This window comes from Carcharhinus amblyrhynchos, chromosome 10 (genome assembly GCF_965287045.1).
Source record: "Carcharhinus amblyrhynchos chromosome 10, sCarAmb.v2.hapA, whole genome shotgun sequence".
NCBI classification, from domain to species: Eukaryota; Metazoa; Chordata; class Chondrichthyes; order Carcharhiniformes; family Carcharhinidae; genus Carcharhinus; species Carcharhinus amblyrhynchos.
In genome coordinates, this window is record NC_137333.1 from 68,489,561 (window position 1) to 68,508,484 (window position 18,924).

At 39.3% G+C, this 18,924-nt stretch overlaps 1 protein-coding gene across 2 annotated transcripts in view; it reads left to right on the forward strand.

Annotated features, from left to right (window-relative positions):
- The window catches only part of ddx10 (DEAD (Asp-Glu-Ala-Asp) box polypeptide 10), a 275,069-nt gene that overhangs the window by 164,170 nt on the left and 91,975 nt on the right, over nt 1-18,924 (forward strand). For both annotated transcript variants that reach the window (XM_080197274.1, XM_080197273.1), the window contains one exon: nt 13,920-13,967. In XM_080197274.1, coding sequence (XP_080053400.1) covers nt 13,920-13,967 — 48 coding nt within the window. The remainder of the gene's footprint in view (nt 1-13,919; nt 13,968-18,924) is intronic.

Sequence of the window (18,924 nt, forward strand, 5' to 3'; positions counted from 1 at the left end):
CATTAGGTACTTCTTAAATTGTATTTTTGCAAGGCTTTCAGATGCATTAAAGCATGCTTTTAGGCAAATTGTGATGAACAACTTCTGAATCTATTTTGAAATCGTGCTTTTTGTGAGCAACTTTTGAGAGAAATTTAAACTTGCATCATTGTAAACTATTGTATTCATAACCTTGTCACAAGAACAACTAAAGATTTTAAACTGAAAGCATGCAGTGCAGCTGACCTAATTATGTGCAACCTATCTAATGGATTGTATTAAGTTGCAATTCTGTAGAGTGTTGGTGAGACCACATCTGGAGTGTTATGTTCAGCTTTAGTCTCCTTATCTGAGGAAGGATGCGGTAGCATTGGAGACAGTTCAGAAGTGGTTCACCAGATTGATTCCAAGGATGAAAGCGTTGATGTATGAGATGAAATTAAACAGTTTGGGCTTATATTCGCTGGAGTTTAGAAGGATGAAAGAGGATCTGATCGAGATATATAAAATACTAAAAGGGTTTGATAAGATATACATAGAACAAATGTTTTCCCTTGTAGGACAACCTAGAACAAGCAGTCACAGGTTTAGGTTGAGAGGTGGTAGATTTAAAACTGAAATGAGGAGGAACTACTTCTAGCAGAGGGTGGTGAATTTGTGGAACTCGCTACCTCATAGCATGGTGGAGTCTGAATTATTAAATGATTTCATGAAGGAGATGGATATATTTCCTATTTTTAAAAAAACAGGTTAAAGGGATATGGGGAAACAGGTAGGGAAGTGTATTTGAGACCAGAGAGAGGTCAGCCATGATTGATTAAATGGCGGGGCAGCCTTGAAGGGATGAATTGCCTACTTCTGCTCCTAATTCCTATGTAAGATGAGAAAATCAGATTCCATCTTAGTGTTTTGCAACATATAAGCATAGTAAAGGTGAGTAGATACAAGGGACTTGAGAGAATTGGACATTCACAATGCAGAATCATTTCAGACAATGAAAGATCTGTTGATGTAGTTAATGAACATGAGTATTACAATATGGAGTTCAATTAATAGAAATGGAGTGGAAGCAAACAACAAAATGTAGCAAGATATCTGTAGAACTGTCCTTGGTAAAATAAGATGAAAACCACAATTAACTACCAAATTAGAAAAATAACTTTCTTGGGACATAGAACTTTGAAGTATATTCTACAATTGTTAGATTTCCAACTAAGCAACTCCATCTCCAACACCATAGAGCTGTTTGCTTTGGAAGTAAAGGTCTCAGATATAGGGAGTGTTTCAATCCTGTTTGTAAAAAATGCTCTAGTTCATTAAGAATAAATTGTTTTGCTATATCTTTAATAAGACTAAAACTTATTTTGAGAACAATCATTAAAGACAAGATGCAACTTATTAGCAAGTTGTGCAAAACAGTAAGTTTGAGTTTGATGTGGAAATAGATGATAATTAGTAGCCAGCTTTAGTATATTTGAGCTATAAATTAGGAAAGATTTATTTCTGTGGCAGTTACTAAGTGTATCAATAGACCAACAAATCTGGCTTATTGGGAAAACATTTTCCCAAATTTCTAGACTCTCCAATGCCTCTGGGAACCAGTGTAATGTACAAAAGATACTACATTCATGATCATCAGCACAAATTGAATATTATAATTGAAGTGGGAACTCATTGAAGATGTGAGCAAATGTTCTGGCCACCGAACACTTGAAACTTAATTACAGATTCACAGGTGTTCACTTTTTTAAAAAATGCATTGGCTTAGGTCTAAACAAAGCTTTTTGGTGTTTTAAGAACATAAGAAATAGGAGCAGGAGTAGGCCATCTAGCCCTTCGAGCCTGCCCCACCATTCAATAAGATCATGGCTGATCTGTCGTGGCTCAGTTCCACATTCCCGCCCTCTCCCCATAACCCTTAATCCCCTCTCATCAAAAACCCATCAACCTGCGTCTTAAAAATATTTAGCGAGGTAGCCTCCACCACTTCAACGGGCAGAGAATTCCAGAGATTCACCACCCTTTGAGTGAAGAAGTTCTTCCTCAACTCCGTTCTAAACCGCACCTCCCCCCCTTTATCTTGAGGCTGTACCCCCTAGTCCTACTGTCCTTTCTGAGCGGGAAGAGTCTCTCCACCTCTATCCTATCCATCTCATTCATCATCTTATACGTCTCAATGAGATCTCCCCTCATTCTTCTAAACTCTAACGAGTACAAGCCTAGTTTATTCAGCCTCTCCTCATAGCTCAACCCCCTCAACTCCGGCATCAGCCTAGTAAACCTCCTCTGCACTCCCTCCAAGGCCAAAATATCCTTGCGCAAGTACGGCGCCCAAAACTGCACACAGTACTCCAGCTGCGGCCTCACCAATGCCCTATATAGCCGCAGCAAGACCTCCCTACTTTTATATTCAATCCCCCTCGCTATGAAGGCCAGCATCCCATTCGCCTTCCTGACCACCTGCTGCACCTGCAAGCTGGGTTTTTGCGACTCATGCACGAGGACCCCGAGGTCCCTCTGCACCGTCGCCTGCTGCAGTTTTTCTCCACGTAAGTAATAATCCTTCCTACCATTCTTCCTACCAAAGTGGACCACCTCACACTTGCCAACATTAAATTCCATCTGCCAGTTCCTGGCCCATTCGCCCAGCCTATCTAGATCCTTCTGCAGACTCTCCACACCCTCAGCACAATTTGCCGTTCCACCAATCTTGGTGTCATCAGCAGATTTCGACACCATACACTCGGTTCCCTCCTCCAGATCATCTATATAAATGGTAAATAGCTGAGGCCCCTGGGGCACTCCACTAGTCACCAACCGCCAATCTGAATAGCACCCATTGACCCCTACTCTCTGCCTCCTATTTGACAACCAGTCCTCTATCCACGCTAACACCCTACCCCCAACTCCATGTCCCCTGACCTTCTGCACTAACCTCTTGTGAGGTACCTTGTCAAACGCCTTCATAATTAAGGCATCAGAATTATGCCTTTCTCTCCATATTACCCTAGGGTTAAAGTTATTTCTTTTCATTCACATGATAATTATGGATTAGAGAACCCAAAGTCCCCCTCCTGCAGTTTTTTTGGGTTTACACACTCTTTGTGAAGAAAAATTTCTTAATATCAGACCTAAATTTGTCTCTTACTTCCATGTCTGTCATCCAATTACATCTGGGTCGATCCCTTTTTTTTGCTGTCCTCCACTTCTCCCTGTAGAAGAGACCTTTGTTATTTCAGCTCTGATCAAATGGCCAAAATACTAATATTTTCTTTTCTGGATGTCACTTTGAGTTGTTTGTGCTCTTGCAATTTCGAACACTTCTTTGTACTGAGGAATTACTTATTCAAAGGGTGCAGAGTGGGGGCAGAAAATAGAATTCCCTGGGACAGTGTCTTTTTATAGAAAAAGCTGTTTCCACTCTCATTGTAAGTAGAACTTTCACTGTACTTCCTCATTTTTGGTAACAATTTTTGTCATGAAATTAAGGAAGCTCATTCCTTTCATGAAAAAAATCTCTTTGTGCAATAATTGTGTTCAAAAACAGCCTCTATTTCACATTTGTATGGAAATTTAGAATTTCTGTTTTTCTTTCTGCACCTCAGTTTACACTAAATCTTTGCCTTTTTGTTTTAGAAAGTATATTGTTTTCAACCCAAGATTTGTCACTCCACCTGTCAATCTGTTGATCAGCTGCATGTCTGGTCACTTAATTTTCTACATTACTCAGTGTCTGTAGAAGATTTCAACATCAGTCTGCTTTGACCTGAATCTTTTTCAAGATCCATTACCGGAGTGCAGTTTTTAGTTGATTCAGACTACTGCAAATGAAACCATAGAGGTTGCTCAACAGAAGTAGATATTTTATTGTGAAACTGAGACTGAATGTATTACAAAATTGGTGCCTCAGGTGCCATCATCAACACAATGAAGAAGGCCTGGACTTGTGAATTCTCTTCAGAAAGAGAAAATTAACTGATCTATATGCATGCTGGGAGGAAAATAGAGACAAATTTAAGGAAAATGCATCTTGTAGAATATAAATTGAATGACCCCAGGGGGATGAAACACAATAGGAATACCTCCCATCCCATTATAAAATGAGCTATCTGCTGTGTTGAGCAGACAAGAAACTGTATAGAAGAAAAGCCAAGTTTGATCATTTGCTTTGTTACAATTAGCTGTTGCTCTACAATTTAACTAGTTAAGTGGCTGCTAAAAGTTTCTTTCTGTGTGGTTGATGCACAACTGGAAGCGTACAGTGTTTGTGGGAGCCCCAATATACTTGAGGAGGTTTGATTCATTTGATATGAATACATAAGAACAGGAGTAGGCCATTGAATTCCTTAATCCTGCCAATGAATGAGAATCTTGCCTGATCTATACCTCAACTGCACTTAGAATCATCAAAAGTATACGTCAGAGAAAGAGGCCACGACCCATGTCTGTGCCGGCTGAAAATTGAACCACCCAGCCTAATCACACTTTCCAGCATTTGATCTGTAGCCCTGTTGGTTACAGCATTTTAGGATACTGGTCAGGCCACAGTTCAAATGTGTCATACGGTTCTGGTCAGTGCAGCACAGGAAGGCTATGATCACAGAGAGGGTACAAAATTTAAGAAGTTACCAGGGGCAGAGAATTTTGGCTATGAAGAAAGATTGGGTATAGCAAGATTGTTTACTTTGGAACAGAAAAGGCTGTTGGGAGACTTGATTGAAGTGTAAGAGCCCAGATTGAAACATGTAGAAAATAGGAGCAGGATTGGGCCAATCTGCCCATAGAGCCTGCTCTGCCATTCTTTATGATCATGGCTGATCATCAACTCAATAGCCTGATCCTGCCTCCCCCCAATATCCTTTAATCCCCTTCACCCCAACAGCCATATCATTACCAAGGCCCTATATAATTGCAGCAAGGTATTCCTGCTCCTGTACTCAAATCCTCAAGCTATGAAGGCCAATATACCATTTCACTTCTTTACAGCCTGCTTCACCTGCATGTTTACCTTCAGTGACTGGTATATGAGGACACCCATGTCTCAATTTATAACCATTTGGATAATTTGACTTCTTGTTTTTACTACCAAAGTGGACAACCTCATACATTCCATATTATGCCGCACCTGCCATGCATTTGCCCATTCACTCAACTTGTGCAAATAAAACTGAAGCATCTCTGCATCCTCTTCGCAGCTCACTCTCCCACCTATCTGTGCGTCATCTGCAAATTTGGTGATATTACTGTTAGTTCCCTCACTTAAATCATTAATATATATCGTGAATAGTTGTGGCCCATGGACCAATTCCTGTGGTACCCTACTATTCACAGCTTGCCAGTGCATAGGAAGAACCTTTTTCCTTTAGCAGATCAATAACCAGGTATCCATATTTAAAATAATTGGAAGAAGGATTAGAGCAAAGATGAGGAGAATCCAGCGAATGATGGAGGTTTGAACTCTGCCTGAAAAGGCGATAGAGGCAGAAACACTCGTTGTGTTTAAAAATTCTTTGATTTACAGCACATCAACTGCACATCCATGGGTTGCAGATGCAGAGCTAGTGGAGAGATTTGGGAGTGGAATTCCAGAACTTGGTGTGCCTGCAACTCCATATATACTATAAGCTTTGGAATTCCATCCCCAAGGTTCCATATGCTCCTTTAAGAAGTTCCTTAAAACCTATACCTTTGATAAAACCATATCTTCGAATGTGGTTGGTATCCACTTTGGTTTGACCACACTTCTGTGAAATGCCTGGTACATTTTTCTATATTAGGTGCTATATAAATGCAAGTTCTCATTGATATTAAAGTCTAAGCAATTTTGTTGTACGGCCAAAATACGTTTTTAAGGGAGTGAGCAAAATGGAATTTCACAGTATATTCCTATCTGGAAGAGCTTAATCTTGTTACAAGATCATGTGTTTGAGACATAAAATAAAAATTACCTGTAACTATATGAAACTGAAAGGAAGGGACATCCCATTTCTCCGTAGTGCTTTAGTAATAAATCATTTTGTAGCTAAATATTGTTCACACTTGAATCGTTTCTCAACGGAACCTGTTCTCAATGGAATTGGGAGGAATAACAATGTAGCAGCCTTCATGGTTTAATCCATACCGTGGACCAAACTGTGAATCTGAAGTAGTTATAAAAGGATATGACTTTGATTGCATGGTGTCCAGGTTTCAAATGGGGACATCAGGGGCTAATCCCAGGAATAAAGTGAGTACGTAGTAGATTTTAAATTAAACTTTCCGGCAGAGACATTTGATTAAAAAAAATGCTGTAGGTTGATTATTGAAGCTGGCAGCTGAGCAGATTACTTGAATGGCGTGTCTGACACTGAAAGCAGTCATTATTTGTGTCCTGCTGCTTTAGAGTGCAGCAGCTCAAATTGCTTCCACTTTAGTGTTGGAGTAGAACATCGGCGGTTTGATTAATATCACTGTCACATGGAACGCACAAATTGCATTTGACATGTGACAGAGAAGAATTATAAGTATTAAAGATGATTACTTCTGGTTCTTTATGGGTCTCCTCATTGATTCTTAGCTCAGAATTCAGTTAACAATCTACAGTTGACACGCACACAGGTTACCTCTTTAAATTACTCACTTGAACCTTTGTGCACGAGTCTGTCATTTTAGGTTATAATACACACAGTATACAGTATACAGCATTTCTATACTAACAGTACAGCTTCTGAGTGCTATCTGCAAAAGCATTTTTTTCCATTTATATGCTTAGTCTTGCAGATTTAAATTCAGTTTATTTTAGCATTGACCTTCCACTGAGGTCATTCTGTCTTTTTCCTTCTACCTGCACAAACACAGCTCTTCAACACTTTACACATGCAGTTCAAAGTGACAAAAACTGAGAAAGAAAGAACAAGATGACATTCATGTAGGTAGTTCTTTTCAATACAGTGGGATATCCCAAAACGCTTAGAGTCAACAAAGCACTTTTGAAATGTAAGCATTCTTGAAATGTGGGGAAGCACACAGGAGCTGAATTGTGCACAGCAAAGTCTCACAGAAGAGCAATGAAATAATGTCCAAATAATTTGTTTTAGTACTGTGGTTGAAGGATAAATAATGGCCTGTACACTGGGTGAAACTTTCCTAACCTTTATGAAATAATGCTATGAGATCTTTAGTTTCCACCCTAGAGGGCAGAATTCTTATCTGATTGTTCAACACTTCCTCAGCATTACATTGAAGTATTAGCCAAGAATATGTGTTTTTATCTGAGTGGGACTTGAATCTAAGTGAGTAGCAGCTAGCTTTATCTTCATTCCTTTTTGACCAAGCCAGCAACAGGAGGTTCTGAGCTACGGTCAACTTAAGACTCTTGGAAACTGCATCAATTAAAAGATTGGAATTATAATGGACCTGTGCACCATGCAAGCAATCATTTGGATAAATAGCATTAGCTATATATCTCAGTTATGCTCATTTCCCACACAATGCTTCACTCCATAGGAGAGTTGCAAGATAAACATACAAAGCCAATTGCCAGCTCTTATTTATAGGTTCATGTCAGATATCTTGGAGATTTTGCACCATTTGTTTTAAATAATGGGTATTTTAAGACTTGAGTTTGAAAGTAGAACTACTAGATTCTACTTTTAATTTACAGTGATTCTAGATAAATTTTGGTTTGCTGCTTCAAAGCATTTTGTGAAGAATCTAACTGGATATTTCTAATGGCAAGATTAACTGCTTGGAAGTGGCATTGATTTAATAAGGACCATGATTTGCTGTAAATGATGAGCTGAGAGGAGGGTGAAATGCTTGTAGAAATACTAGAAATAAATATAGGAAAAATAGCAATTCCTTTCAAGCTTGTGGCAATAAGAGCTGGAAACCGGGTAATTTATCCTGAGGAGTCTCAGGTGATCAGCCAAACCTGACTAAGGTCTTTTTAATGGCATGACACCCTGATTGATAGCAAGATTTGTGCTAAAGATTTCTAATTTTGTTCAATATAAGCCAGCATTCCATGTAAAAGGAATTATGTAGTGTGTTCTTCTCTCAGATAATAAGAATCAAAGGGGAAAGTTAGGAAGCAGCCAGTGTAGTCTGTAATAGATAGTACATAATCTACTACATTTCACTTTATAAAAGAAGACACAGTTTAAAAACTGTGTCTTTTTGAGTTATATGTTATTAAATAGGAAATGATTCATTTGTATCTGATTGCAAACAAAAATCGGTTCTTCCTTATTTGTTCAACCTTTGGATAAGAATGAACATTCCTTCATCTAAAGGAGAAGGTATCTGAGATATATTTTCTTTGGGGATTTACATCATTTTGAATTCATCTGGTTAGCTGTTCTTTCCCAACCCCATTAATGGCTGCCAATTTCATTTATAATGTGTTTTGACATAGCAAAACTTCCAAGGTGCTTCACTGGCTTTTAGTCGAGGAATTTTTGAGCGTGAACCCTAAGACGAGATATTGTCACAGGTAACCAAAGCTTAACCAAAGAGCTGAGTTTTAAGAAACATTTTAAGAGGAAGAAGAAATTGCAAAGTGGGAATGATTTAGGGAGGGAATTTCAAAACATTATGCATGGACATCATTGGTGGAGAGACAAAGTTGAGAATGCCAGAATTGGTGGAGTACAGAAAGTTTGAAGGTTTGTAGGGCTGGAGGAGGTTACAGAGAGAGGGCAGAGGAGAGACCATGGACAAACTAGAAAACAAAGATGATAAATTTTAAGTGGAGGTGCTGCCACTTCAAGAGCTCAAGAATCTCCCAAAATGGCTTCTCTAATGCGCTATTATCTTGAGTCCTCCAAGGATCCATCCTTGATCTAGATTTGATTTGATTTGATTTATTATTGTCACCTGTCAGAGCCTATTTGCCGCCATGAAGTTTATTCTGTCAAGTAATAAGAGCAAGAAAAATTGAGTCTGTTAGATGCTACAATAAAACCGTAGACAAGGAGAGAACCAGTAAAACCTATTCAAATACTGCATGACTGTTTTGCTTATCTGAGGACTGTAAATTACTTTTGTTAAGCATAAGAAGTGTATTAACTTGGAGTGTAAGGATCAAACTGAATGAATTGCAGGTGCAAATTCAAGTCATGTCTCCTCACCTCAGTCCTAAATGGCTAACCTCTTATTTGTGTGATAGTGACTCTCTTCTAAATTCCCTGGCCAGAGGAAACATATTTTCTCAGTATCGATCCCTCAAGCCCTTTATGTATTTTTAGTTTCATAAGATTTTGATTTACTAGGGTAAAGGATAAGGAGCAATCCAGAGTAAAACAAATTGGTTTTGATTTGATTTATTGTTGTCGCGTGTATTGGGATACAGTGAAAAATATTGTTTCTTGCATGCTATACAGACAAAACCTACCATTCATAGAGTACATAAAGGAGAGGGTGCAGAATGTGGTGTTGCAGTCACAGGGTATAGAGAAAGATTAATATGTGGTAGGTCCATTCAAAAGTCTGATAGCAACAGGGAAGAAGTTGTTTTCGAGTCAGTTGGTATGTTTTCTCAGACTTTTTTATCTTTCTCCTGACAAAAGAATGTGGAAGAGAGTATGTCCGGGGTGCGTGGGTCTTTGATTATGTTGGCTGCTTTTCTGAGGCAGCGGGAAGTATAGACCGAGTTAGTGGATGGGAGGCTGGTTTGCGTGATGGACTGGGCTACATTCATAACCCTTAGTAATTTCTTGCAATGTTGGTCAGTGCAGGAGCCATAACAAGCTGTGATACATCTGGAAAGGATGCTTTCTATGCTGTAAAAATTGGTGAGAGTCATAGTGGACATGTCAAATTTCCTTAGCCTTCTGAGAAAGTAGAGGCATTGGTGGGCTTTCTTAACTATAACATCAGCATGGAGGGACCTGGACAGCTTGTTGGTGATTTGAACAGCTTGAAACTTGGAGCTCTCAACCATTTCCACTTCATCACTGTTTGATGTAGACAGCATCATGTCCTCCATTGCGTTTCCAGAAGTTGATGACTATCTCCTTCATTTTATTGACATTGAAGGAGAAATTGTTGTCATTGCACCATTTCACCAGATTCTCTATCTCTTTTCTGTACTCCATCTCATTATTGTTTGAAATCTGACCCACTGTAATGGTGTCATCAGCAAACTTGAAAATGGAGTTGGAGTGGAATATGGCCACACAGCCATAAGGAGTGTAGTAAGGGGCTGAGGACACAATCATGCAGGGCACCGGTGTTGAGGATAATTGTAGAGGTCAATTATTACTGATTGTGGCCTGTGGGTTAGGAAGTCAGAATTCCATTGCAGAGGGAGGAGCCGAGCCCTAGGCCACAGAGTTTGGAGATGTGATGGAGGAAGGATAATTTCAATGAGATGAGAACAGATTTGTCGTTGGTAGATTGGAATCCAACGATAGTTCATGTACTGTTGAGGAACATTCCTGGGAGGGAGAAAGGTTGGACAAACAAGGCAAAGCTCTGTTAATGGTAAAAGAGATGGAGTATAAGATGATAGATATCAAGTTAATAATAAAAATGAGAACTAGGCTGAATATAGAAAGTACAGAGGAGAATTAAAAAAAGAAATATGATAGGTTGTAGCCAGGAGAGTTAGTTTCTGCGCTTCGTGCTCTATGTGGACCCAGATTATTCGGTGATTTTTACTTCCAATTTCCACTCTTCCCTCATCTTCTCATGGTCCATTTTTGACAGGCCTCTTCCCTTCCTTGACCTCTGTTTCCACTTCTGGTGATAGACTGACAGCAATATCCATTACAAGCCCACTGACTCCCAAAGCTATCTCAACTGCAGCTCTTCACACCCTGCTTCCTGTAAGGACTCCATCCTAATAGCCCAGTTTCTCTGCCTCTGTCACATCTGTTCTGGTGACACCATCCTTGAAAATGGTACTTCTGACATTTCTGCTTTTTCCCTCTGTGGTTGACAGGGCATTCAGCTGTATCTGACTCGTTTCTTGCAGCTCTGCCCCTTACTCCTCCCTCCCAGAATCATGACATGGTCCCCCTTGTCCTCACCTTTCACCCCTCCAGACTCCTCCCTCCTCATTCAAAGGGTCATTCTCTAACATTTCCACCAACTCCAACATGAAGTCACCACAAAATAAATCTTCCCTTCAACACCCCTGAAAGCATTCGACGGGGACCACTGGTCCACTTCTCTGACATTTCCAACTTCTCATCCGTTTCAGTTTCCCTGCGATTGCAGAAGATTTAACACCTGCCCCTTTACCTCCTCACTGTTCAAGGCCACAAACATTCCTTTCAGGTGAAGCAATGTTTCACTTGTACCCCCTTCAATTTGATCTACTGTATTTGCTGCTCACAGTGCAGGCTCCTTGACACTGGGGAGACCAAATGCACATTAGGTGACTGTTTTGTAGAACATCCTCACTCAGTGCTCAAGCATGACTCCAACCTTCCTGTTCTGTGCCATCTCAATTCCGCTTTCTGTTCTTGGCCTACTGCAATGTTCCATTGAAGCCCAGTGCAAACCACAGGAGCAGCACCTCATCTTCCGATTAGGTATGTTATAGTCCTCAGGATTCTTAATATTGAGTTCAACAACTTTAAACTGTGATCTTTCTCCTCCATCTTGACATCCCAAAGCAACGCCTTGCCCCATTCAACCATCTGTCATTTGTTCTTAACTTTTGCTTTCACTGAATGTTGACCTTCTCCTATTAACTTATTCTGCTATCTTATCATTATACCACGATCAGCACATTCCTTAGTCTTTCACATTGCCATCAACACTATCTGTTGTGTGCCCTACATATTGTTTATGCGATCTCTCCTCTCTCCCACATATCCCTGACCTTCTATTTTGTCCCTCGTGCTCCACCCATCTTACACGTCAAATAATCTGTCACGTTTCTCCATCTCTTTAATTCTGTAGAGGAGTCGTATGTTAACTCTGTTTCTCTCTTCACAGATGCAGCCAGACCTGCTGAGTTTGTTCCAGCATTTTCTGTTTTCATTTTAGATTTCCTGCACCTATAGTATTTTGCTTTTATTTTACAGATTTAAGATAGAAGGCAAAAGCACTAAAAGTAACATGAGGAACAAGTTGTTTTATGCAGTGAGTGGGTGGGATTACTAATTCATTGCCTGGAGCCAGATTCATTTATGGCTTCCAAAAGAGAATGGGAGCATTATCTGAATGAAAAGGAACTGCTGAGTTACAAAGAAGAAGTAGGTGACTGGAACTAGTAAAATTGTTCTTGTAGAGAGCCATCACATGAATGGCCTCATTCTGTACTGTAACCATTCTGTGATTCTGTAACTTATAGGTTTCAGTTAGATCACTTTTCAGGTGTTTCTGATATATTGGTGCAGACCCAATGGGCCGAAGGGCCTCTTTTTTGCACTATGTGGTTCTATGATTCTAAACCAAATTGAATGTTTTGAAGAAATGATTGAAGTAGCAGGCAAGGTCTGTCAATAAATGTTTACATGGACTTGCAGAATCTATTTCTCAAAGTATATTGTAAGAGACTGTTGGTGGAAGTTTAAGTTCATGAAATTGATGGAAAATCATTGGCTAAATTCAGAATTTGGCTGAGCAGCAGGGGACAGGGAATAAGGATTATGAGGAGCTACACTAATTGGCAGGACAAGACTAGTAGAGTCAAACAGTGATCTGTCCACTGTAATTACTAAAAATTGAGATGACAGGATAGAGAGCCACATATTCAAATTTGCCAAAGACACAGTAGACAACCTTATATGTAGTGTAGATGGAGACATAACATGAGAGAGAGATATTAAGGGATAAAATGAGCAATTTTTTTTCAAATGGTCTTAATTCAAATATGTTTGATATAGGTAAATGTGAGGTCATCCAATCTGGGCTTAACTAAGGTAGATTAGAGTACTTTTTAAATGATGAAAAGCTAGAAGTAGTGGCAGTCCAAAAAGACTTAAAGGTACTTGTCCATAGATCATTAAAATGTCATGTACATTACAAAAGAAATGAAAAATACTAATGGAATATTGGCCTTTGTATCTGGAGGAATAAAATGCAAGGATTAGAAATAAAGCTGCGTATATGCAAAGCCCTGATTGGATCATCTGTGGAGTTTTGTGTTTATTTCTGGCTACCAAACACGAGAAAAGATTTATTGGCCTTGGAAGATTTGCAGAATAGATTTGCTAGCATAATAGCTAAACGCCAAGGGTTAAATTAGAACAAACGTGGATTGTATTCCCTGGAATTTAGACATTTCAGCCTTCATTTTCTCAAAACATTTCAAAATATTAAGAGAAACTGACACAGTAGATAGAGAAACAACTTCCACTAGTTGGGGAATCTTGGGTTTAGGGGAAATTACCTAAAAATTGGAACCATAAGCGGAAATGGGGTAAAAATAAGTAAATGGAGTTAAGTTGTATAGTCTCATAGGCTGTGGAACACAGTTGAGGGCTAATAAGCCCTCATAAGCTCTTAAAAACTTGAAGTTATTTGCAAAAAAATCTTTCATCCTTTTCCTCGTGGAAATGTATCCACTGAATTTGACCCCAGAAGCCTTTCCTCTTTCATAAGCATAGGACATTGTCTCCTTTCTGACTATGTGTTTGTAAACTATGGAATTGACTTCACTTTTATGAACTGTGCTTCATCCCAGTAGGAACTGGCTGAAACTACCAAGAATAATTTGAGTTAGGATCTTGCAGCCATCGGACAAAAGAGACTTTATTCTATTAGCTTGGGCAGATTTACCGTAGCTCTTAATACTTGGAACCACTCAAACCTCGTGGGAAACTTTTTAAAATCACAAAAAGCAAAAAAAAAAATTATGAAGTGACAGTTGTTACCTTGGGCAATAAAGAAACAGAAATGACTCCTTTTTGAAAAAATAAACTGAATGTGAAGGATTGGTTCACTATGCATTTTGTGGCTGTTGCTGTTCAACAAATTGAATTCATTTTTTCTTTTGTTTTAAGATAAGAAGGCTTAAGAAGAAAACAATGATGGCTGCCGGAAGGGAAGATGTAAGTATTTTGCTTTTGTATATTATCGGCATTCCTATGTTGAAAGTGTATAATTCAAATGTAGCATACTATTGCAGCACTAAAACGTCCGAAATATAGGCCAACTAATAATTTGGCACCGATGGTTCATCTCTACAGATTCGACATTCAAACTAGAACCAATGTGACACTGAATTGTCTATACTGACTCATTAGTTGGTTCTATGCAACAGGACAATTTAACAATAAATGCAGCCTTAATATTATTTCTATTTTGTAATGAAGATCTCCAACAAAATTCATACTTTTGACTTTCAGGAGTTAAAACAATGAACTATAGACTTTCAGGAGTAACTTCAATCGTAAAAGCTTCAATCATATTAGAGTTTCAACTGCCTTAATCAACTTTATGATGAGTGCATTAATATGATGATCACTGCTTTGAAGTAATTTACTAGCATTTAGCTTTTTCTGAGTAATGACAGATCTTTTGCTCATTGAATATAAATCCTGTTTCTGTTTTTTGCTTTTTAATTTTCAGCCTGTTGTTCGTGAAATGACGCTTAGTGCAGTGTCCTATTGAAATAAGAATTCTAATTAAAAATAGGTTACTATTAGTGCTAGAAATGTGAATGCATCACAAGGCAACAGCAGAATAAGGTACTTTTCTGCCAGTGTCAACAGTAAAGTTTACCCACTTTTACTGCGCATCTGATAAGATGCTTGTATGCAAACACTTTGCAGAATTGCGGACAAGATACCATCAAGTACTCTTTCCCTTCTCCCTATAACTTGCATTAGACTATTCTGACTTTTAGATTAGACATTTCTGAGTCATTAGTGGGCTGGGTAGGAGGGGATGTGCCCATGGGTACGTTATACTAGCAATGTATGTCCAAATCAGCACGATTTCTGCCCCTGAAGGGAACTTGGAGGTGTGTGTTGTAGTGCATCCACTATATGCGTTAATGGTAGTTGGGGGTTTAAAAAAAACATTCACTTTGGTTACTTCTTCATGTTAGTTCCTTTAGCACATGATGCCAGCCCAGCAGTGTCTTTCAGAACTTGGCCAGTTTAGTCATGTTACAAAGCCACTGTGGTGGTGGACATTGAAGCATTTGCCTCTCCTCTCCTGCCAACCAGCCCTATGTCATGAGAACCTCCTCCAATTGATGTTATAGATGGAGAGTCCTGTTTCATCAGTTGGTAGGTACTAATTAGCCGGAGTTATTCTTAGCCTGGTTTGACCTGAATTCACAGCCTACATCACTTTGGATGCAGTGTTCTAATGTCTGCTGATAGGACAGAACACACACTCAGGAAGAACTTGATGCATGTTTGAATTGCAGTCTACGTTACAAATGCAGGTAGGTCAACAATAATAGAAGACATCTGTTTGAATATCCCTGCTTTAATACTAGCCAGCTGGTGTGACACAGTGGCACAGTGGTTAGCGCTGCAGCCTCATAGCTCCAGCAACCTGGGTTTGATTCCTGGCTTGGATCGCTGTCAGTGTGGAGCTTGCACATTCTTCCTGTGTCTGAGAGGGTTTCCTCCTGGTGCTCCAGTTTACTTCCATAGTCCAAAGATGTGCGGGTTAGGTTGATTGACCATGCTAAATTGCCTGTTAATGCCCTGGGATGCGTAGATTAGAAGGATTAACAGGGCAAATATGTGAGGAGGGATTGTTGTTGGTGGAGCCTGGATGGGCCAAATGGCCTCCTTCTGCACTATTGAACTTGTATGTGTACTGGTTTGTAGACCAGTTTTGAAATGGGCTCTATGTTAGCGCAGATGTTTTACAGCATGTGGTAAATTAGTTATCCTCCACAGGACAGCATGCAAGTGAATGATTTAATTTTGTGTTAATATATCTTTTTTAAAAATTTGGAATATCATTACTTTGTTTTCAAAATCCCAGTGAAGATTAGAATCTCTTGAGTAAGCTTATGATATTTGCAGTCAATTTTGTTCACGGCTTGCTCTGCTAGCTGTGTGAGTTAAGAACAAATGCTGTATCAAAATGAAGTCATGGGTTCTTTTTAGGTACATAAGTGCGTTTTCATGTATACCATCATCAAGGTGAGTAAAATTAAGTGTAGATTTTGCTGTGTCTTAATGAAAAGAAATTAAGTGTCTCAGTGGCATATGAAATAAGTTTTGAATTAATTAATTCTTAATTTTTGCACTGAAATGAACCGTGCAATTGTAAGGTCAAAGAGACAATGTTTAACAAAATACAGCAAGAATGAGAGATAACGCTATTTACATTTGCAGAATAAGAATTGAGCTTTGCTTGAATACAGCAATGGGGTGAATGTGATTGTTTGGTTTAAGGAAAGATTAAGGGTGCAAAAAATATAAAACCATGCAGGCATCCAAGAATGATTTTGAACACGTCAGGCATTATCTGTCGAGAGACGTGATAAGGTAATGCTTAGGATAGGGACTTTTCTAAACTGTAAAATGTACATATTTAGGATGCATGAAATAAATTCAGTCTTCCAATTATGTCTTCTATAACTGTCATTACCCAAAAGTATTGTTTTACAGGGTCTAAGTATGGGATGCCAGCCTCTTGCAAGTACGTTTTAGTATCCAATGTTGTTAGTCCCTTGGGAAGACATTTTGCTTAAAATTTAAGAAAATGTATCAACCATATATTGATCCTGATTCTTGTCTGCTAGGACCACACAGAATTCTTCCTCTCTTTCTGTGTTAGGCAGGCATGGGTGCCTGCCCATCCGAATTGGGCACCAGATCATTCTCCCCTTAGCTTATTCTCATTGTGCTTCCTCTTACTTCCCTTCATGAGTCTTTCTACTCTGGTGGGGGTGAAGGGCGTGGCTGGGGAAGTGTGCATGGTTAGGAAGATCTGCTAGGAGACGACGGAGTGGAGGTAATCAACAGCTTTAATCTTCCCAATACTTGCAGCACATCAGACACTGTTAGTGGACAGTCTGACAGCAACAATAGTGGAGGAGAGGAAGGGAGCAGTTGACAAAAAAAGAATCAAGTGCACTTTTTAATTTGTTCATGAGATGTGGGCATACTGCTGGGCCAGCATTTATTTATTGCCCTTCTCTAAGGGTATTTAAGAGTCAATCACATTTCTGTGGAGCTGGAGTCACATGTAGGCTTGACCAAGTGAGAATTGCAGATTTTCTTCCTTAAAGGACATTAGTGACCAGGTGAGTTTTAAAATGACAATCGACAATGGTTTCATGGTCATTATTAGACTTTTAATTCCAGTGGTGGGATTCAAACCCGGGACCCCAGAGCATTACCCAGGGTCTGTGAATTACTAGTCCAGTGACAATACCACTACACTACTGCCTCCCTTATATGCATATACAAACATCATATTTGTAGAAGCTGATCCCATGTCTGACGTTGCCAGTTTTGATAAGGAAGATTAGTGGGCTGAGTTATGATAAATCCTTTGGTAATTCCTAAATAATGAGCGAAGCATGTCTGCACAAATGAAAAATTCTGTCTGCCTAAACGTTTTCTGTCATCAGCAGATCTATTCATTTTACAACCGAAATAGCTTTTCAGTTATTCTGTTATCAATATCAGTTTTGATTGTTTGTAGGGTATATAAATACTGTAATTTAAAATAAAAGTCTCACAGGAATATACAAGAAATTATCGAGGCTTTAAAAGTATACATGCTCCTGGTTTATGGGAACCTGATGAAAACCTTTTCTCTCAAAAGTTTTAGGTGTTACTATCTAAATTACTTTGAACATTTTCTCAATCTTGAAAGATCTGGCATTACAATGATTCAGTTTTTATTCATCCGCAGATTGTTCATCCTTCAGATTTTTCTCCATTCTATTCCAAGAGTGCATAGTCTTTCTGAAAAGAATATGTGGTAGAAAATGTGGATTTTGAAAAATTCAAAGCAGTACTGTATAGTTAACTTGTTGTTCTAGAATTATGCAAGTGGATCTCTTGTAATGTTGCATCTGGCTAAGTTGGAAAGAACAGTATTTTCCTGTCGGTTTTGCAAGGACCTGAGTCCTTCCAGCCGCGTATTCTGCTCCATCATTTGAGCTTCTCCCATCAACTAATTTCCATTGCAACTCATAACTCATGGCTATCTAATTTGCTGCTACCTCTTCCATTCAAATTGTTACCCCATCTTATTCGCATCAGTACCCCTATCTGCTCCTCTTCAATCCCTTCCCCCCCCATGTTGGATCCTATATTCTCGCGTCCCATTCACTTACCTTATCTTAGAAACTTACTTTCTCCCCCTCAATTGGACATTTACACTTACCTGCTTTATGGCAGTTAGGTCCTTCTGCGTTCCACTTCTGTGCTGCTTGAGCTGGAGGTATGCTTCTCACCTGGCCTCTGATAGAAAGGTCAGGCACTACAGGTGCTTTAGAATTTAAATGTAGGTGATTGCCACTCCAATTATGTTTACACCTATGATTTCTTGCAATTCAACAGGCAAATTCAGTTTCCCTGAACTTCCCTGACCTGGTTCCTGATGCCCACAAAAGCTTATACACAGCTTGGATGATCTGCTTAACTCTCAGTTTCAAACTCCACATCAGCACTGAAAGTGCTTACTTCCGACTGTGAAACATCATCTGCCTCCAGTTCTACCTTACCATCACTGCCAATGAAACTGTCACCCAGACAGTCTGTTAGTCTGAGTAGCACTTTTCAAGTGTCCTCTTTGCTAACCTCCCAAGCTACATACACTCCAACTCATTGAGAACTCCACTACCCATATCTTATCCATCAAATCACATCCTGCATGTTGACCTCCATTAGCTCCCTGCCCTTCAGCACCTAAAGTATGAAATCCTCATCTCAAGTCCCTATGTGGCATTGCCTCACTACCTGCTTTGCAGTCTGTTTCAGCCTTGCATCCCAGTCAGAACCCTCTGTTCTTCAATTTGTTTACAGTGTGTTTCTCTGTTCTTTTCCTCTACTGTTGGACTTTAGCAGTCTGCTGTCC